Source organism: Camellia sinensis, chromosome 11 (genome assembly GCF_055761805.1).
Source record: "Camellia sinensis isolate YWXY chromosome 11, ASM5576180v1, whole genome shotgun sequence".
Classification (NCBI taxonomy): Eukaryota; Viridiplantae; Streptophyta; class Magnoliopsida; order Ericales; family Theaceae; genus Camellia; species Camellia sinensis.
In genome coordinates this window covers 110,506,726-110,529,342 of record NC_138971.1, presented here as the reverse complement: position 1 = coordinate 110,529,342, position 22,617 = coordinate 110,506,726, and the positions used below count along the sequence as shown (strand labels likewise).

The following is a 22,617-nucleotide window of genomic DNA, read 5'->3' as shown; positions in this document are numbered from 1 at the left end:
TTACTGAGTTTAGGAAGTACTTTTCCATAAACAATTCCTCGAACTGTCTCCAAGAGAGGTCTGCCGCTTGACGGCTTTCCTTGATCATTGTCCACCAGAAATCGGCCTCCCTGTCGAAGAGAAATGAAGCGAGGGACACTTGGTCCTGCTTGTTTTGAATCTCTAGCGTCTCCAATATTTTCTTCACTTGCCTTATCCATGCCTCAGCTGCGTAGGGATTAGGTTCTCCGAAAAAATTTTGGGGCCTGAGTTTTTGAAATTTCGCTATTAATTCTGCTTTGTTGTTTTCATGCCTGGGTTGGTTTCTTAGTTCATTAGTAATTGCTCGAACGAAATTCATGATGTCACTGTTGTTGTTGCCGTTGTTGTTGTTGTCATTGGATCCATTTGCTCTAGTTTTTCTTGTCATTTTCTGTATGAAGGATATTATTATTACACCATTTATTTATTTATTTATTTATTATTATTATTATTTTGATAGACTACAAATAAAATAGTCTAATGCACAAACTTTTAAATACTAGGATTTCATTAATGATAATAAAATATCAGTACATTCATAAAAGAAAGAAAGAGAGATTTTTTTTTTTTTTTTTTTTTTTTTTTTTTGCATTCTACTACATAACCGAGGGGATTCTCTCACCCCATTACTAATAACTGTAAGACTAGGCCTTTACAATGAAATTGCAACAAAATTGTTAAGCAACCTAGCCTACCCCTCTCCTAACCCTCTTAATTAAAGAGCCGCGGATAGTGTTGATGCACCTGCCAGGCATACTCCCAGCTCTCATCGTAAAGTCCGTAGCACCTCCAACGGACTAACAACCTAGGCCCTTCTCATCCCATGCGTTGGCTTAGAACCCTCACAGGGACCTCTTCATAAGTGAGTGGGTCGTGGCAGTTCATCATCCCATTCGTAGAGATGATCTTTCCAACCGGTGGGGCTATAAAGAAAATGTCCCGCTGGTGGAAGAGGTTGGTGTAATTGTCAGCCAAGGTTAGTGGTAAAGGGTCGACCTTGTACATGATCCCTGCAAATTCCTGAACAACTCTTATAGGTCCCACGTATTTTTCATCCTCCCTTCGATGCTTCCATTCGCAAGGTATTATAGGTTGTAGCTTGATATACACCTTAAGTCCAACTAGGAATGCCACCCCATGCGCCACATTTCCCGAGTCTGCCTCATCTTCTTCAAAGGCATATTCTATGGACAAGATGGGGTCCGACTCCACCTCGCTCTCTTCTCTTTCAGACTTTTCAGGGGGAAGGATGGCTAAGGGTTCCACAAAGTTTATTTCCACATCATCCTGCTTGTCCATTTCTTCCATCATTTCTTCTTCCGGATCCTCCTCATCTGGTTCAGACTCGGAAATCTCCGTCTATGTTTCTGGATCGCTTAGTAATGGCTCCTCTTCTGGGTCAGATTCTGGGTCCGAGAGCCAATTGTCGTTGTGTGGTGGGCTCGACATCCTATAGAGGAAATACGACACTGTTATACTTTTAGTAAGGCTTTAGATCATAAAATGTTTTTAATTGAAGTGCAGTAAAAGACGTGTGCTTAAGTCTACCCAAGGCCTCAAGGGTTTCTAGACCTAAGCTCTGATACCATGTTGTGACGGCCCAAGATTTAAGGATATCATAATAAAATTTAGAACTTAAAATCAATTTTGTTAATAACTAACCCCTCATCAATGTTGTCACTAATATTACTAGCATTAATTAACAATCCAAAAATTAAAAGTTCTTAAATTACAACTCCAATAAAAACTTAAAACTTAGTCTTAGTACATAAAAACAACACGAAAAAAAAAAAAAAAAACAACCACAACAACAACAACTAGAAACTTAGAAAAATGGTTCATGGATTTTGGGCACTCTTCAAGCTAACCAAGGCTGAGTGTCGCCTTGCAAGGCCTTGGTGTTTTCTTCGGTTTCTTCGGTACCTGGCATAAAACGCCAGGGCAATGGGAATGCTAGTGAGCGGCGAGCTCAATAAGATACTGCAACCTGAAAATACCCACCCTGATAATAACACTCATAATTTATGAATAATGTATAGTAACAGAATAACAAGTAACATTTAGTAAGCATAAAAAGAATGTTATCAGTTGAAATAATAACAACAGATAATAATAAATCAAATAAAAAAAATAACAAACGGAAGCAGTATTTCATCATAAGAAATATGCTCACCGTTCTTTTTAAATTTTCATAGATTTAGTTTATCAGATAAATTTAAGTAACTCCCCGCGGAGCACTATTTCTACTCAACCGCTAAGCAATGGCCACGGGCAATTCTGACTACCCCTTGGTCAAATGTTCAAATGTTCAAATGTTACTTACTGTAACTACCAATGATGCCCACGCACTAGGGTTACATACCCGAGTCGTGACATCACGGTATGCCCCAAGGGAACGGTCTATGTTGTGTCACCCGCACCACCAACCTTATATGGCCTACACCGATAAGAGTCGAAATACCTTCCCGTGCCATGTTAGGGTTCACAACTCACTTGCGCAAGATTCTAAACCAGACTCACCCCATTACTTTTAAATTTTAATGTATCATTGGTTAAATTTCGTGTTTCTTTACTTGTTGAGATATTCACAATAATTCAACATTTAATTACCAATAATGGTATACCAACTCATTAAAATTCCCAACCTAAAATATTACACATGTCACACAGCAGTAAACAAATGTACAAAATTTAAATAAACAATTTATTTAAACCAAGATATGAAATAATAATGTAGATACCAAAAAGAAGAAATAAATCATAATCACACACATGCATGGATTTTTAAGCTACAAGATTAGACTAGCACAATTTTAAATTTTAGTCAATATAAACAATTGAAGAGATAATTTTTTATTCCTCCTAAATCTGCCAAAATTTTCAGAATGTATATCTTGCAAATACAATTATAAATAAATTACTTATACAACTCTAAAATTTATATAAATCTACAGAATACTCAATAAACATGTTATGGTAATATCTCAGAAATCATTTTCCAAAAATAATTTATAAATAATTCTTAAAAATTCCAGGAAAGTTTATGGCACAAATTTATCACATTTTCTTTTTTTAAACTCATAGTAAAATCTGCCTATAGCTCCAGATTTGATTAAAATTTTGTATAAATTCGTACAAAATTCCATAATTCTTAAAACAATTCATGGATCAAGTAAACATCATTATAAACAATTTTGTAGAAGAAATCATCTTCAAATTTTGAGTATAAAATTGTCTAAAAATTCGTACAAATGTTCTGGCAGATTCAAGGACCAAAGAAAATCTTCAATCATCTCTTTAATGGTATAAACTACACATGCAAGCCTACTTCCACAATAATACCATGACTTTAAGACTATCAATATCTTCAATATTTGATATACACATCACAAAATTTATATGCATATATATAAAAATTTCTATCTAAAAATTGGTTATTTTATCACATGAGTATAATCTGAAAATTTTCACAATAAAAAAAATGAGAGGGTTGAGAGGGTTTTCTTACTTAATTGTAGGATTGAAATGGAATAGTGAAATGGTAGGAAATATGCAACCTCCTTAACCTCCTCCTCTTATTAACTCACTCTTTTCTCAGGTTTTCTTTTCATGCTCTAATCAAAGAGTAGCATGCATATATATAAACATGTTGCTAAGGCTTTCCCCCTCCCCCCTCTCTCTCTCTCTCTCTCTCTCTCTCTCTCTCTCTCTCTCTCTCTCTCTCTTCATTCCATGTAGTCCAACGTGCCTCTCAATTCCAATGATGCATAATGAGGTGAGGGTTTCTACACTTACATGCAAACAAACATGTGGAAAGTTGCCACCAAAAATCTAGAAGGTTTGATTCTTTTTTTGTGTGCGTGTATTTGTGTGGGTTTCTTAAAATTGATACACTAACATTTTTAACTAAGGTATTTAGTAAAAATAATTATCATATTGAATCCTAATTAAAATAATTTATAAACAACAAATATTGAACACCCACAAAATTATTATTTTTAATAATGTCTTTGTTAGTGATTGAATTGAGTTAATTTAAAACTAACTTTTACACTAATATATATTTCAGATAGACTTTGGATAAAATTAATTAATTAATTTATTTATTTATTTTCTTTTAAAAATAATTAAATGTGAATTTTCACATAACATCTATCTCTAAATTTTAGTAAGGAAAGAGATCCACGACACTGTAGCGTAAGGTCCCTCGCCGACACTCATATATCACACCATCTTTCTCATTCTCTCTCATTTCCCCTCTCTCTATTCCTCTCCCCTGCTAGCCTCATCATCCGCCTCCCATATGCTGACACCTCCTCCGCCACCCTGACTCTCTTTCTCTTTTTCTCTCTCTCTAGGGTTTGTTTGTTGGATTGACTGGCGTTCCCAATGGAGGTCGACACTCAAAGGATTCCTAATTGTAACTCTGATTTCAACTCTAAACTACTATCATTCTCTTACGCCTTTAACCTTGATGCTCCGAACCTCCAATCTCTGAAGTTATGGGGCTCCGAAATACTTAACTCTTTGTCGACCAGAGTTGAGTCGACTACAGCTGTAGATTTTTGAATTGGATAATGAACCGGTGAATGGAAATTCAAGTGCGACGATGAAGGTATAGAAGGTTTATCGGAGTTATCGCCCCAGGCACATGTTTATATACATGCAAATCTCCTTATGTACCAGCATTTGTAAATTTTAGTTGGATCGAAGTTTTGGGTAACAATTATTTCTAGATCTGTGAGATAGGTCTCCGTTATATTGCCTCTTTGTGATCTTCTAAAAGTGGGTTTTTTGTTTAGAAGTTTGGAATCAGATTCTATACCTAATAGTAGATCACATATTATAGTAATAACTCATGATTACAAATAATTCTATATATTGTTTACTCCCATCAATGTTTTCAAACATAAATTTGAGAGAGCATTTTCAATTTTCAATTTCTTCTTGCGTAAGTGTTGTAGGGGTGAGCATGGTCCGGATTGGACCGGATTGGTGTAAAATCAGGACCAATCCGTTATTTACGGTTCCTGAAAAATTAGAACCAATCCAATCCGTTTAAATCATGGAACCAATCCGAACCAATCCATTTAAATACGGATTGGATCGGTTTAGGACCACGGATTCACATAATTAAATAATAAAAAAATATATATATAACACTTTAATTTCATAAAAATATAAACATAGCACTATATTAGTTCCACAATAGCAATATGTCTTTATAATAGCGACATACTGTTATAGAATTTAAACAACCATAAGAAAATTAGTTTCACCATAATTATTTAGACCATTACAAGTTAAAACTAAAAACTAACAAACAAAAGTAATAAAAGAAATATTAAACGGGTTTAGGTTTGAGTTTAGGTTTTATATGGAATAAGCGAAGATACTATGGGTAAGGATGTATAATAAAAATATAGACTATTTGTATACGGTCCGGACCGGTTCCAATCCGGAACCGTGGGGTTCAATCCGGAACCAATCCGTGGACTACGGATTTTTAATTCTTCAATCCGGAACCGAACCACGGATTCAAAAAATCAATCCAAACCTATCGGATTGGACTGGACTGGATCGGATTACGGATTTCACGGATTCCTTGCTCAGCCCTAAAGTGTTGGGTGAAGGTTGCCCGAAATTTCTCTGTGAAAAGATACAATTTTCTCTGGTTTGGTTAAAATACAAAAAAAATTATAAGCAAATTAGAGAAAATTGTGAGCAAATCACAGAGATTCTCTGTGTTTTAAAATTTCTCTGATTTATTTAATTTCTCTAATTTTTTTTCTGTATTTTGAAATTTCTCTGGTTTGTTCAATTTCTCTAATTTTTTCTGTGTTTTGAAATTTATTTAGTTTAAAATTTTTCTGAATCAAAATTTCTCTAGACCGAAATTTCTCTGTAAAAATGTTGAGGAACCCCAACCATCATGAAAATATTGCATGTCCTTTATTTTATAAAATCTTAATACCAGTGACCTTAAAAAGAATTCTCCATTTAATAAATAAATAAGAAAAGTTAAACAAAATAAAAATGTTGAGACCTCTAAAAACATTCTGCAATTGTACCTACAATAATGTGATAGGATATATGTTTGTTACACACTCAATTATACGGGTCTTACTCCCTTACCATATCATTATGAGTGAATTTAGAAAACTTATTTAATACTCCTGGAATATGTCTAAGTGGTGCTCCAAATTAGTAGTTATTGATCTAAATTATAGGATCTATCATTTTTGTATTAAAATTTTAAAAGACAAAGTGTTAAGTATTAATTTGTTAATGAAAAAAAAAAACATTGCTCTATGAGAACTAAATACTTGTGACTTTGTAGTATTGCTCATAAAAATAAACAAATTCATCCTGAGATGAATTTTTATTCATTTATTTATTTATTTTGGGTAATGATGATTCACATTTAGAGGGTGAGACACAAGGCCTATTTTCACAAAGGGCCTGACTTTGGTCCAGTCCACCATCGGATTAGACTGTACTGTTGGGTTTGTGAGGGTCCACCACGGGTCCCGTTTTGAAAATCTGAACCGTTCAATGTGTAGAACTCGTCAAGTACTATATGACTATTGAAAATCACGTTGATCGGATATCGATAGCTATGTGATCAAAAAAGTTTTTTATCAACTGTTAATTTATTCACCGTCTATTTTTTTATACAAAACTGATTTGATCACATAGTTATCAATATTCGATCAACATGATTTTTCACAGCCATATAGTACTCGACGAGTTCTACACATTAAACGGTTTAGATTTTCAAAACGGGACCCGTGATGGGCCCTCACAGACCCAACAATACGATTCAGTCCGATGACGGACTGGACCAAAGCTAGACCCTTTGACAAATTAGTTAAAAGTGAATTTTTTAATTTTTTAAAATCACAGCTTATTTGATTTTAGCTTTCAGAAATAAGTTTTGAGAAAATTTTACTTTTTTATTTTTCATATTTTAATGTTTTCAATAATTTGTTTAATATTTTAAGTATTTTTTAAAATTTTTAGGCACACCTAACATAAATACATTTAAAAAGTATAATATTTGTGATTTTTTTTAACAATACATTAAATACCAAAAAATACACACAAAAAATATACTAAATTCAATACATTTTTCATATTTTTGTATATTTATTAATTTTTTAAAATATTTTTTCACAAATATTTTATTATTTAGATACATCTAAGTAAGATACATCTAAAAAATAAAAAAAAAAATTACTTCAAATTTAAAAAATATTCACTAAAAATAAAAAATAAAAAAAATAAAAAAAACTTAATTTTTAGAAAACTGAAACCGAACACATTGTCTTTTTATTTTTTTCACCTATTTTTTTAAGAAATCAAGAAAAACAAAACACTAACCTTTAACATATTTTTCAAAATAGGCCCAAATCAACATAAAAAAATTATTAGTTGGTCTAATCATGTCCTCCGCTAATTACAATTTATTATTTTTTTTTCATATTTTTCAATTATCTATACAGATTCATTAATCTATACTATATATTAAGTAAAAGGAGGTTTTTAATTCCAAACTTTGTGGGAGCTCTAATCTCCCAATCTAAATTTTTTGATTTTTTAATTTAAAAAAAAAATATTATCATTTATTAACTTCTTCCAACTCCTAAGTCTTACCCTCATAATAATACTTTAATATATTAAAAACAAGTATAAAAAAAATTCTTTGAAATTCAACACATATGAATTTCTTGAAAAGTCCTAACACATATGATTATTATCCCTCATAATAACACTTTAATATATTAAGAACAAGTATAAAAAAAATTATTGAAAAGTTCAACACATATGATTATTATCAAATTATTAAACTTTAATATAATATAATAAAAAAAGAAGACATTTAATTTCTTGAAAAGTCCAACACATACGATTATTATTAAAATATAAAACTTTAATACAATATAAAAAACGAAAAAAAGAAGAAATTTAAAATATATATATATATATATATATATATATTTAAAAATCACAGTTCACATATATAGATAATTGTAAATATATTAAGAAAAATGGGGTTTCTAAACCCCAAGCCTTGTGGAGCTCTAATCTCTCAATCTTAATTTTCTAAATTTTTGATTTAAAAAAAAAAATCTCAGCATTTATTGATTTGGTCAAAATTTCCTGATCAGCATTTATTAATTTTTTTCAATTCACATGCCTACATTTATTGATTTGGTCAAAATCCTTTATTAGCATTTAAAATCTTCTTATACAAATAATTATAGATATAGTTCGTACTTAGTTACTGCAGTAATCTTTTTAATTTCTCTTATATACTATAATTAATAATAAAATTATTTTTATAAAAAATCTTAAAAAATATAATTTATATATTAAAAACAATTAAAGTAAATATAAATATGTATAATTATATGCACGGCTGATTGGCCAAAAAAAAATGATACAAAATCTCCTTTTTATCTACAAACCCAGGTCTAAAAAAAAAAAATAAAATAAAAAAAAATGATCAATCACCATTCTCTCCATCCTTGAATCGTTTTCTTCGTACATCTCCATGGCCGAAGATGGTGATAGCGAGTGGTCGACGACGACGCCGTCGTTTCGGTTCAGGTGGGACGTGTTCCTGAGTTTCAGAGGCGAGGACACGCGTCACAAGTTCACTGGCCGACTCTACACCGAACTCGTACAGAACGGCGTTCGAACCTTCTTCGACGAGGACGGTCTTCTTCGCGGCCATGAAATCTCTCCGAGCCTCGTGACGGGGATCGAAGACTCGGCCGCTGCAATCGCCGTAATCTCGGAGAAGTACGCCAATTCCTGGTGGTGCCTCGAAGAGCTTGCTAAGATCATAGAGTGTCGGAAGTTGTTACTCCCAGTGTTTTACGAGGTCGATCCCTCCGACGTTCGGCGTCAAACCGGTCCTTTTAAAGAGGATCTTCGCAAACTAGAAGATCGATTCGGAGTCGAAAAGGTTCTCAGATGGCGAAAAGCTATGGAAAAAGCCGGTGGAATTGCCGGTTGGGATACCAAAGTCTGGAGGTATTAGCCAGTTTCGGAATTAATTATTTTAGTTGATTTTTTATTTTTATTTTTTTATAAAAAATTGTGCAGAAACGTAAAGAGAATTATGTGATAAAATGGGCTTTAGAGTATGATGAAATGGTTAGAATACCGTTTTCTTTAATTTATGGGCAAATTACATATACACCCCTCGAGGTTTGGCTAAATTACAGATGCCCCTGAGGTTTGAGAAATTACGAATTCCCCCTGAATGCTATATTTGCATAAGAAATTAGGGGGTAATTTGTTATGAAATATAAACCTCAGGGGGCAAATTGTTATAAAAATACAAACCTCAGGGGGCGGGATGTAATTTCTGAAACCTCAGGAGTATCTGTAATTTAGCCAAACCTCGAGGGGTGTATATGTAATTTGATGAAAAATCTGTTGCAATGTTAGAGATGACCTTAGTATCACTTGGGTGTTTGTTATGTTTATGTCTGCTAATTTGTTTTTGAAAGCATAGGGATTCTATAGCTGAAAGTGCATTAATCAGCCAATTGTGTTGGTTGAGTTGAAATTTGATGCATTTTGAAGTAAAATAGACAGTGGTGGCGTAGCATATATATATATATATATATAATATTTGTGGGATGCCAATGAGTAGTGTAGTTGAGTTTTTGTTTGTTTCAACTTGGAAATTGTTTAATTATAAACTGCTTGTCCTCTCTTATTACTTTATATAAGTATTTTACTGTTCTTGTAATGGCTTCTAAACATTTAAATATTAGACCCACTATCATTTTCTTTAATATTCTGAGCATCCATTAAAAAATCAATTGTTGTTTCTATTACCTTAAGTAAAGTTATTAGACACTGATTTTGTGCAATGTTTGCTCTTGTTAGTGATTTTGTGCAATGTCGGCTCTTGTTTTTTGGGATAGTTATTGGGTGCTTTTGGGGCACAGGCCACATGGTGCTTCACACTGCTTACGGATGGACACATTATGTCGGTGACTCAGTGGGTTCCGTTTATGGGTCCCTTCTTCACCACTCCCGTATCCAAGGGCCACAAATTGTCGTAATATATCGCACCATACGTGGTGTGGAGCAATGCCCCGTGGTGCATATAGATCACTCTTTACAGTGTATATAACGGTTGGCAAGTGGTACATTGAAGCTACCAAAGTGCAGCCACTTTGCCACCGTAAGGTATCAACATCCTATCAATAGGAGTTGAATCCATGACCTCGCAATGCATAGTTGTGCTACCGATCACTGGGCCAAAATCCCTAGTCATAGAGCACTAATTAGTTTTCTCACTTTCTCCCCCTTTATACTTGTTATTAACAATTTGTTTGAAGGGGCTTATTTTTGTATTTATTTATTTTACAGCCATTCCAAAATGACTGCTCATCTGGTGTGCTTATATCATTGTTATCTTTATCTTCTCTTTGATATGCAAATTTGGTTGACCTAACCTATTTAAGAAGACTAAGCTCTATACTTGCATTGTTATCATACAAGTGTATGACGTTAAAAGCTTTCTTAGAATGGTAAGTTGGCAACCAACACCTCATCTAAATACTTTCCATGGATTTAATAATCCAGGAAAACAACTTGCCTTATTTCGCTATAAACCCTATTAGTCTTGTTGTGAATTTCATTTTGTTTTTGGAAGAACTTAAAAAGATTCAATGCCATAGGTGGATATATATGTATATCATGTGATTGCAATGGTACATCTTACAGTTAGTTTGACCCTTAATTGCAAAATCATCAAGTTGTGTAGTGCTTCTGATTGGAAGACATGCTAGATAGTTTTCCAGTACCTTGAACTATATATACTTCCACTATTAGAGATTGTATATATGTGAATTGAGTAAAATATCATGAACCATGAAACTTTATGCTGATGCTAATTACACCATTGCTTTCAAGGTGGAATACATGATAGGAAACATCTCATCTTAATCACAACTTTTATCACTCGAGAATCAAAATTTATAGTTTTTGCCCTATTGGCAATCTTTCCTTCTCAAATTGGTACAATCTCTTGGCTAATTTGATATTATCATGATTATTTTCAGGGAAGAAACGTTGTTAATCCAGTCTTTACTCAAGAATATTTTGACTAAATTGAGTAATACTCCCTTGGGAGTGGCTAAACATCCAGTTGGACTTAACCTTCGCCTTCAAAAGTTGATGATCATGTTAGATGTTAAAGCTAATGGTGTTCGAGTGTTGGGATTTTATGGAATGGGTGGGGTAGGCAAGACCACCCTTGCCAAGGCTCTTTACAATAAACTTGTCATTCACTTCAAACGACGTAGCTTTATTCCTAATGTTAGAGAAAATTCACGATTGCATAATGGTTTAACATCTCTTCAAAGCAAGTTTCTTGGTGATCTTTTATCAAGTCCTCCCCCAGAAGTAAATGAGGTAAGGAGTGGTATCATGTCAATTAAGGACGTCGTTCACAAAGAGCCAGTGCTTGTTGTTCTAGATGATGTTGATGATGTAAACCAATTAAATGCACTAGCTGGTGGGAGAGATTGGTTTTATGAAGGAAGTCGAATCATTATCACCACAAGAGATAAGGGAGTTCTACATGAGAACTTTGTGACAGAATTCTACGAGGTAAAAGAGCTGACGTTTCCAGAGTCACTTGAGCTATTTAGTTATCATGCATTTGGGAGAGAGAAACCTAGCAAAGATCTCATTAGTTTCTCTGAGGAAGTTGTGTCGCTTACAGGAAGACTACCTTTGGCTCTGGAAGTATTCGGTTCTTTTTTCTTTTATAAGAGGAGTATAAGAGAACGGGAAGATGCATTGAAAAAGTTGAAACAAATTCGTCCTGGTGAACTTCAAGATGTGTTAGAGCTCAGTTTTTGTGAGCTAGATATAGAAGTGAAGCGCATATTCCTTGACATTGCTTGTTTCTTTGTAAATATGAAAATGAAGAGAGAAGATGCAATTGACATTTTCAAAGGCTGTGGTTTTAAGGCTGAAATAGCAATGTCTGACCTCGTAGGTAAATCTCTCATTAAGATCATAGATGACAATATTTTGTGGATGCATGATCAACTTGGAGACATGGGAAGACAAATTGTTCTACGTGAAAGCCATGGAGATCCTGGTAAATGTAGTAGACTCTGGGATCGTGACAAAATAATGACTGTATTGAAGGATAAGAAGGTATCAGTTCTAACATGATATCCCATTCTTCTTTTATTAAATTCTTATTCTATTTGAAGGTTTTGATGGTATAGTTAACGTGTACGCATCAACCCCTCTCTGTCATGTTACCCTTTTATTTGATAAATTCACTTTTAGAAATTGTTTTAGTTTATTCTAGGAGGGAGAAAGTAATAAGAAAAATGGATGACATATTCTAAAAACTCTTTTTCTTCTTCTTCCCTTTTTTTTTTTTTGGTCAATTTGTTGTTTCGCTGAATGCTTATTACCAAGAATTACTTATGATTTGCGAAAGGATTATATGTTGAGTGTAAACATCAGTTTTTCTTGGAAATTCTGGAAATAATTGTTGGTTTGAGAGTTGTGTTACATGGATTCTTCTGGTTCTCTTCTCAGTGTACCCGTGTCACTATCTGCTGGATATGACAAGATAAAGAGTGTGGGATATGAGTCCACACCTGTATCCAATTTAGATAATTGGATCTTCTAATTTTATATGATGTTTGAAGAAGAAGAAACTCAAATTTGTTAGTAAGGCCAAGTTTGGGAAGACTAAAAAAGTGCACTTTTTGTCTTTTTGGACTAAAAAATTGAGGTTGAAAATATGGATGTTTGGGTTAACTTTTTGACTTTTTATTGAAAAATGTGTAATAAAAAATTGTAAAAATTCATTTGTAGGGAAAAATTTGAATTGGGAGTTGTGCAGCCGTAATTGTTGACTTTTGGTGAATAGTGTTAACTTTTTAACTTTTTGAGTAACTTTTTGGCTTTTTGGCTTTTTTTGAAGTCCCCAAACTTGGCCTTAGATACAAAACTTTTCACATGCATGGGGGGTATAAAATTCATATTTTTTTTCTTAGCCTTCATTTGGGAAGAACTTTTTTAGCCTGGGTTTTTGGGTATTTTAGATTGCCTAAAAAAGTTCAGTTTGGAAAGAACTTTTGGCTTTTTTGTAGTTTTGTGAGAGAAAGTGAAATGATTATGGTTTGGATGTGACATTTTGTTTTATTGGTTTGTTAGCTTATTTTGTCTTTTAGCTGGCTAATTTAGTCCCAACCTACTTCCCAAACGAGGCCTTAATCTCATTTAATTTGAATTACATTATTAAATAGTTTACTTCATTTTATCTAAGAATATTATATAATATATAATATATGTAAACGTTTAAAAGGTGTCCTTGTACTCATTCCCAACTTGTGGATGCATATCCAAATATCTTAAGATATAGGCTTAGGAAAATCTGACATTTGGTGACGCACCTCCACCCGATACTCGTATTTGAGTCCACGTTATATAGTGTGAGAGTATTTTGTAAATTTAACACAATAAGGTGGTGAATGCTACTTTGCAAACTACAGAAGAAGCTTATAGTTTTGCAGTATATTTGCATTAAGTATCATCTGCAAAAATATTTTGTATTGTTGATCCTTGGTGAATTTAAACTTTTGGTGAAAAGAGGTTACCAGTTGCAGTCCCATGCATCATATTTTTTTTGGCTATAGTTAAGAACGTCTTTTTGCTATGGAATCAATTTTATTATGTTGGTCTATTCTTTAACATTTTCATTCATAAGTCAATTAATCTCGCTTGATTAATGTTAGGGAACAAGAAGCATTGAAGGCATCACCCTCAACTTTGAGAAGAATTGTGATTTAAGCTTGAAAAATATCTATTGGATGAACTTTCAAAGATGGCCTGGTTTGGCTTCTGCAACTGCATACTGGAAGGAAATATACAACAAATCTTTTGGTGATTGTGTGGAAAATGAGAATAATGTGATACTTAGCACTAAAGCATTTGAACCTATGGTTAACTTGAGGCTTCTTCAAATTAATCATGTGAGTTTGGACGGGAGTTTCAATCATTTTTGTGCTGAATTGAAGTGGCTGCAATGGAAAGGATGCCCCTTAAAAACTCTTCCTGCTGAGTTTTTTCGTCTGGATCTTACTGTCCTTGATCTCTCAGAAAGCAAGATGGTGCAAATTTGGAATCGCAAGTGGTGGCATTGGCACAAGAACAAGGTTAGTGTTATCAATAGCCAATTTGAGAGCTTGACTTGATTCTTACAGAACGTATCAGGTCCAAGACTTCATGGGAAACTTGCCTATGGATATCAGCAAAATTAAGTAAATAGTTTTCATTTCCAAATGATTTTTGGTGGCACTTATGCTTCAATTCATGCATTAAGAAATTACTAAAATAATATATACTAAATATCTGAATTATTTCGTTGTAGATCCAGTCCAGTCTGATCCCATTCCGCTAATTTGTTCAAGGGTAAATTACACTCACCTCCCTTGAGTAATGAGTATAATATAATAAAACCCATAGTTATGACATAATTACATTCACTTGCACAAACTAATATATTAATAGTGAACTTTAACAATCAAATTACTTGTTTGCCCTTAATGGCAAATTTCACTTCAATCCCTTGTGGTTTGGTTCATTTTGGATTAGTCCTTATCATTTTGTTGTTTGTGAACTAAAATGCATTGTTAGCTTTTTCATCTAAGATAACAATTTTTGAGAGCCACACACGTAAGTTGAGAGTAAGTTTAGTTTTTTAGACGAAAATACCCTTTAAACATCTTCAATTTTATTTTTATTTTTATTTTTAAATGCCTTTCTTTTTTCTTCTTTTTCAATTGTCTCTCTCTCTACTCCCCTTCTTCCCTAGTCATTAGCAATGCACCTCTTATATTTACTGGAAAAACCACAACAGCCATTAGCAACTCCTCTTTCCTTCCCTTCTTCTTCCTTCATTTTCTTCTTTTCTTCTTTCGGCTCCTCCATCAACCTTAACTGTTTCACAGTGTACTGCCATAACCATGGCAATTCGATTGTAGGGTGATTCTCTCTTTTCACAGAAAATGGAGAGATAAATTGATGTATTTATTGGATCCGTCCGAACTGACGGGGCTCGAACACTCAGCTTCCGCCTTGACCCACCACCAACTACACAATCACTTCATCACCTGTGCCCCCACCCTGCCAGACCCTCTCCTTCCCACGCCATCCTTGAACCCCCTTCCACATTCCATGGCAACCCACTACCCAGTCAATCCCTCTGATCCGTCTCATAGCCACCGCCCTCCAAATCAGGTCAACCTTCGTGAATATTTTAATGCCCAAAATAAAATCAATACACACATCTGTTGAAAGTGGAAGAGGGATGTATACTACCGGTTATGTAGATGTACAAAAAGAGGAAATAAGATTGAATAAGCACTCCTTTTATTCAATTACAAACAAATTATACAAAACAGAGCTATCTCTCTATAAACTCTCAAACTCTCTGCTCTCTTAGAATTCTCCTTATCTGGAGATGTTATGTTTGTCTCTGGAGATTACATTTTCTCCCACTCTTTCTAATACAACCACACAACCTATCTATTTATAGATTTCACAAACGGGTGTAAACTGTGTGTGTTACAGTGTGTCTTCCTCCTTAAGTTTTATCATTGGAGCTTCCTTGAAGCTTCCTTCTTCTTCTTCATTTTGGTTTCCTCTTCTTCTCTCTGGAACTTTTCAGCAGCATCTTGCATGTTCTCCTCTTCTCTGGAATTCTCCTTCACCAAACTTAAATTGAGTTTGTTCTTCTAACATCCCCCTCAAACTCAATTTGTTGGATTCTCTACATGATGCCTCATATTTGCTCGTGGATGACCTCTTATCTGGTTTTGTTGTCAATCCTCTATTGACTTCTATCTCTCTCGAAACAACCTCTTGTTGTTCGGTACTGTCAACCACCTGTTGACATATGTCTCTTGGAACAACAACTTGTTGTTTGTTGTCTGTAAGGCTGCAAACGAGCCGGGCTGAGCCGAGCCGAGCTTTACTTAGCTCGAACTTGGCTCGTTTATTTATCGAGTTCGTTTATTAAACTCAAGCTCGACTCGATAATGAACTGGGCTCGAGCTGAGCTTGGCTCGATAATTTTTTTCAAATATTATTTATATTATTTAATATATAAATAATATATTTATTATATAATTTAAATAAAGATAAACGAGCCTAATATTCGAGCTCGAGTATGGCTCATTTATTAAACGAGCCAAGCCGGGCTTGTTCATGAATAGCTCGGTTCATTTGCAGCCCTAGTTGTCTGTGAAATAATCACATGTTCTCTATTGTGCGAAACAATCAATTGTTGTCTTTTGTTGCTAGAAACAACCATCGGGTGTTTATCTTGCGGAACAACCACATGTTGTTCACTCCTGCCAACCATCTGTTAACTTATATCTCTCCAACGTTATAGAGTAGCCACCCATTGCTTGTCTCATCCACAATATCTGGGATGTCTTCTATCACCTTTTTGTGATATCTTTTTTGTTGTATTCTTCGACTCCCGCTTCAAATAATATTTTTCTTACTTCATCTCTTCAAATAAAATATGCAAATTTTTGGTATAGAATTTGCACAATTTGACTGTACGGATGTGTCCAGAATGGTCCAAATAGTTGAAAATGACTATTGGATTGTTGTGATTGGGCTCAAGATGGCTTAGATTTAGCCAAAATAGATTGGCCGGTTTGGATCACCGATTGCACCTCAACCGTGTCACACGGAATAATTCCCTCTGGAATTCCGTACAATGACGTCAGCGGCTCGCGGCTTGGCGCAGCTCCTTTGCGGCTCGACTTGGCTTCAATGGTTTGTCAAAAAAAATAATTGAACTTGTGGGTTGGGGGATTCGAACCCTCGCCATTGTGGTTGAGGAGTAAGACTTAACCACTTTGCCAAACAGCTCCTTTGGTTTATGTTTCTAAAGTTATATAATTTAACTTGACTCTTGTTCACTTTGTCTCACTCGTCGTCTTCCTCTGGTTCGTGCGTGCGGCGCGTAAGGCGCGTGGGAACAGCGTCAGACGGCGCGTGAAGCGCATGCGGGCTTCTCTCGGCTCAATTTTTGATGCTGTTTTTTTTCTCTGTGCTCGTCTTGTCGCGAGTTTCAACCTGGTGTGATCAAATTTGGATTTCGACCACTTTGAAATTTGGGCAAAGTTTGAAAACACCTTTGTTCGTCTCTGTTTTTTTATTTTTTTGGCCAAAACTAACTCTTCTAGCTCTGATACCACTGTTGAAAGTGAGAGAAAGGTGTATACCGGTTGTGTAGATATACAAAAAGAGGAAATAAAATTGAATAAACACTTCTTTTATTCAATCACAAACAAATTTGTATACAAAACAAAGCTATTTCTCTGTAAACTCTCAAACTCTTTGCTCTCTTAGAATTTTCCTTATCTGGAGATGTTATGTTTTTTCCTAGAGATTACATTTTCTCTCACTCTCTCTAAAACAACCACACAACCTATCTTTTTATAGATTTCACAAACGTGTGTAAACCGTGTGTACTACAGTGTCTTCTTCCTTAAGGTTTATCAATGGAGCTTCCTTCTTCTTCTTCATTTTGTCTTATTCTTCTTCTCTTTGGAACTTTCCAGCAGCCTCTTGCTTGTTCTTCTTTTCTCTGGAATTCTCCTTCACCAAACTCAAATTGAGTTTGTTCTTCCAACAACATATTGATTGCCAACACTATTACCATATATTGGCTTTGATATTGATTATTCAATTCTAACATTTCTTGATGCACTATATATATGTATATGTATGTGTATTTAATAAATAGAGAGAATAGTTCACAGCACACAGTCATGGCTTTGTTTCTTTTTTTAATCAGCCAAAATAGAGGGAAAATTTGAGGCGTTGATTTTCAATCTTTGGAAGATGGCTGGTTTAAAATGACGGTGGAAAGTTGTGTTTGGATCGGTGGAGGCAGTGTATGATGAAGATAATATTTGTAGTGCCAGTGACTAGTGGAAGATCTCTGAAAAAAAAAGAGATGGTGGCACTAGCAGGTGTTCAGTGAGTAAGTATAAGGGATATCAAAATCATTTTAATCATGTTGTTAACAGAGTTAATGGTGCGCTTTACTCCACAAATGACTAACACCAGATTGGGGTGGGGGTTATTGTGGAGCTAGTGGTGGGGATTCAGTGTGGAGGCAATGAGGGTGATGAGTTGTAGTGGAGGGAATATAACGAAGAGGTAAGAATGGAGAGGGATGGAGATAGAGGACATTGGGGGAAGGAGGCTGCTGGGAATGGCGTCGGTGGTGATTCAGTGAGCTGGATGAGAAGGAGAGAGGTGAGAGATCAGGTGTTGTGTTTGCATCAAATGCTTTGATGTGAAAGGGTAATTTTATCTTTTCACTCTTAACAGGTGGTTTTTTGGGGTATACTCAATTAACTAAGGGCAAAATAGGTATTGTAATACAAAAATGACTCTTCCATTTAGCTGGTTGACGGCAATGGGTGAAAGTGTAATGCAAATTTAATAGTAAGGGAGGACAATAAAATTTATATCAAAACTATGGGGCTAAGTGTAACTATATCATTACTCAAGGGAGGTCAGTGTAATTTACCCTTTGTGTACGTAAAATCAACCGTCAAAATGCATTTTAAATTTTATATTATTATTAGAGTATCTCCAATGCTTACTCAAAATTTTCATCAAATTTGAGGAAAAGTTTGGTCTGATATGATGCTCTCTAATTGTTTAATCAAATCCAGCCGGTCGTCCGGCCTAGAGTAAATTTTCACCAAATCTTTCCAAATCCAGTGGTCCAGCCTGTCGTCCACCAACGGTCACCTATGAAATTTGATGAAAGGTTAAATGCTCCCTTGATTTGATAAAAGTTTTGATTTTGCCTTCATTTGATATGAGTTTGATGACATAGAGCCCTAAAAGTAGGCGCTTTTCATCAAATTCAAATTTGATGAAATGTTTGAGTAAGGGTTAGAGATGGTCTTAGACATTATTCCTATATAGTATGTGACTCTGCATTTGTGTTATGTTCCATTAATTTCAATATGTAATTGGTATGCATCACGATTCGCCATCAAATCCTTTTAAATTGGCTGAATTTAGATGATGATCTGAGAACTGAAACTTTTTTACACATTGTTTGTTCTACAGATTACTATTTAGTGGTGTCTTTACTGAAGCATTCCCAAACCTTAATTCAATCCAAACTTTGCCCTCTAAAGAATGCTGCAACAATTACTGCTTCCTATTTAGTCCTCTATTTTGTGTGGCACTTGCATGTAGATTGTATAATATTAAGAAACACTTTCTTTTTGGACAGATGGCCAAGAAGCTGCTTGTTATGAATCTCAGTGATTGCTACTATCTTACACATATCCCTGATTTATCCATGCTTCCCTTGGAAAAACTAATTCTTGAGCGATGCAAAGGACTAGTTAAGATCCATGAATCAATTGGTGACATGAGTACATTAACTCACTTGAACATGAAAGATTGTTCGAGCCTTGAGGAATTTCCTAGTGATGTCTCTGGTCTGAAAAATCTTGAGAACTTTATCCTCCATGGTTGCTCCAAACTGAAAGCATTACCAGAAAACCTTAGTGGCTTGAAATCTGTAAGAGAGCTTGACATTGATTGCACAGCAATAGTGAATCTACCTGATTCTATATTCCACCCGAAGAAACTTGAAAGGTTCAGCTTAAAAAATTGCGAGTCATTGAAACAACTACCTCCTACTATAGGGAAATTGAGTTCACTCTTAGAGCTTTACCTCGATGGTTCTTCTGCTTTGGAGGAAGTGCCTGATTCTGTTGGAAATTTGACAAATCTTGAGAAATTAAGTTTGAGGAGATGTGGTTTACTGACTTCAATACCGGATTCTATTGGCAATCTCAAATCTTTAATTGAATTGTTTCTTGACTATACTTCAATTGAGGAACTTCCAGCTTCTGTTGGTTTATTATCCCATCTAAAGATGTTGTCAGTTGAACGTTGTCGATCTTTGAGTAAATTGCCAGATTCTATTGGAGGATTAGCATCTTTAAAATTGTTGCGGTTGGTAGGTACACCAATCACAGAAGTACCAGATCAGATTGGCTCCTTGAATGCTCTTGAGAAGCTTGAGTTGGGAAATTGTGAGGAGCTGAGATCTTTACCAAACTCAATCGGGAACTTGTTGAATCTCACTACTTTGTCTCTAGATGATACTATAATAATAGAGTTACCACAATCCATAGGAATGTTGGAAAGACTTGATATGCTGAAATTGAATAATTGCAAGTATCTTCGAAGACTACCATCTTCCATTGGAAGAATGACAAGTCTGCGTTACTGCCTGATGAAAGGAACCGTTGTGGCAGAATTACCTGAAGAATTTGGGATGCTTTCAAGCTTAAGAATATTGGATATGGCAAAATGTTCACATCCCGAACAGGCCCAGAACATTGGAGGAATTTCTGAGGCCGAAGACTTAGCTGCACAAGATAATCTCAAACCCGTTGTTCTTCCAACATCATTTTTAAATCTCTCCTTGTTGGAAACCTTGGACTTGTCTGCTTGGAAGTTATCTGGCAAAATTCCTGATGATTTTGAGAATTTAACTTTGCTGAACAATTTGAATCTTAGTCACAACAATTTTTGCAGCCTCCCATCTAGCCTGAGAGGTGTTTCCCTTCTAAAAAAATTGACTTTGAATCATTGTAAACAGCTCAAGTTTCTCCCTACACTTCCCTCAAGTTTGGTTTATTTGACTGTTGCAAACTGTACTGCATTGGAAAGTGTACCCAACCTGTCGAATTTGGAGAGTTTGCAGGACCTGGATCTCACAAATTGCAAGAAGGTGACGGATATTCCTGGCCTTGAATACCTGAAGTCATTGAGAAGGTTTTATACCATTGGTTGCAATGCATGCTCTACAGCAGTAAAGAAAGGGCTTACTAAGGTCTCTCTCTCCCTTTCTCTCGCCTGCACATGCATAAGCTTTCTTTTTTGAAAACAAAAAAAACACAGGCAAACATTTTTTGAGAACTAATTTTGAAGAAAAAGAGGAAGAAAAATTACAATAACTCAAGTTTTATAAAAAAAAAAAAGAGATTATAAGTTGTTTTCTATAATCCTGAAAAAAAAAATGTTTTTGAATTCTTGAAGATTTGGTTATCGAAAACTCGAAAAATGAAACATAAAAAATGAAAACAGCACCAAAAAAGCCAGTATTTTTTATGGAATATTTCTTGAAATGCAGGTTTCTTTAAGGCATATACGCTTTTTGGGTATTCCAGGGAACCAAATTCCAGATTGGTTTGTCCCGGAAATACCCAGTTTCTCAACTCAGAAAAACCGTGATCTAAAGGGTGTGATTGTAGCTGTTGTTGTCTCTCTTGACCAGCAGCACCAGGATGATTTCAGAGATAAAGTTCCAGGAATAGTGGATATTCAACTGAAGATCTTCAGACCCAATGAGCCAGCATATAATGATAAACCAAAACATTCAACAGTACTTGACTTGAGGGGAATTCCTGATACAGATGAGGATCACCTCTACTTGTGTCGATTTCATGACTATAATCCATTTGTTCGGATTTTGAAAGATGGTGACAAGATACAGGTGACAATGCGCAGCCCGAGACCACTTTTCAATGGGCTTGAACTGAAGGAGTATGGAATTTATTTGGTTTATGAAAATGATGATGATATTGAAGATGATGATGTTGAATCGCAAGAGTCTGTAACAGAGAGGCTGTCCAAGTTTTTCGGGTCTCTGTGAAGGAGTTTATTGTAATTGTCGTTATCATTATTATTTTTTATTTCGAGTTGATTGTGACTTTCCTTATGATTTATATTGAGGGACAGAGTGAGAGGGACCATCATTGTGTTGGTTGGATTTGGTTCTTTATTTGCTCCTTTTGGTTTGTCAAATGATATTTTCTGTTTTGTTATCAATATTGGTCAAATGCTCTTATTAATGAGGGAGATTCAATGATACATACTCCAAAAAAGTGGTCTATCATATGTTCAGTTACGATTTTTGTAGTTTTAGTTATGATTAATATATTGTTTGTTATGATTTGATTATAATTTATTATGATATTATTTGAGTTATTGCAGTTATTTTGATTATGATTGAAGAGAAATTTAGTTATGTTTCAATCAGTATTTGGTTATGATCTATTTTAGTGTTGGTAATGACCTATTAGTGTTGATTATGATTTATTGTAGTTATTATTTTGATTATAATTGAAAAAGTTTCTTATTTTATCTCATATGCTGTTTGGTTATAATTCATTGTATTTCTTTTAATTATGACTAGATGTGATTTAGTTATAATATTTGGAATATCAATACCATAAATTATCATAATTTACATATGATAGGCATAGAAGAACCTTTATAGCCGACCTCATTTGATGAGAGTTAAAGCTTGGGTTGATTTGGTTTGGTTTAGAAGAACCCTTATACGTTGGATAATTAAGTGTTTGGTTATCATATTGTTATTCCACCAGAAAACCTTATTCCATGTATGTGACTAAATGAGGGGAATAACTATATCACTTCCTCATGGATTGTTTG

The 22,617-nt window shown here is 34.6% G+C and overlaps 1 protein-coding gene across 1 annotated transcript; it reads left to right on the top strand.

The window, feature by feature from the left end:
* The first annotated feature begins 8,439 nt into the window (after positions 1-8,439).
* LOC114272875 (uncharacterized) lies at positions 8,440-22,125 on the top strand. The gene is made up of 5 exons (XM_028214579.2): positions 8,440-9,063; positions 11,115-12,222; positions 13,824-14,243; positions 19,373-20,992; positions 21,293-22,125. The coding sequence occupies exons 1-5, from the start codon at positions 8,579-8,581 to the stop codon at positions 21,812-21,814; spliced, it is 4,155 nt and encodes a 1,384-aa protein (XP_028070380.2). The 5' UTR covers positions 8,440-8,578; the 3' UTR covers positions 21,815-22,125.
* The last annotated feature ends 492 nt before the right edge of the window (positions 22,126-22,617 follow it).

What these genes read in the sequence shown, in the direction of transcription:
- LOC114272875 (XM_028214579.2), top strand. Translation starts at nt 8,579, where the DNA reads ATGGCCGAAGATGGTGATAGCGAGTGGTCGACGACGACGCCGTCGTTT. An exon ending in GGCATTGGCACAAGAACAAG is followed by an intron (nt 14,244 to 19,372) that starts GTTAGTGTTATC and finishes CTTTTTGGACAG; the next exon opens with ATGGCCAAGAAGCTGCTTGT. An exon ending in TAAAGAAAGGGCTTACTAAG is followed by an intron (nt 20,993 to 21,292) that starts GTCTCTCTCTCC and finishes CTTGAAATGCAG; the next exon opens with GTTTCTTTAAGGCATATACG.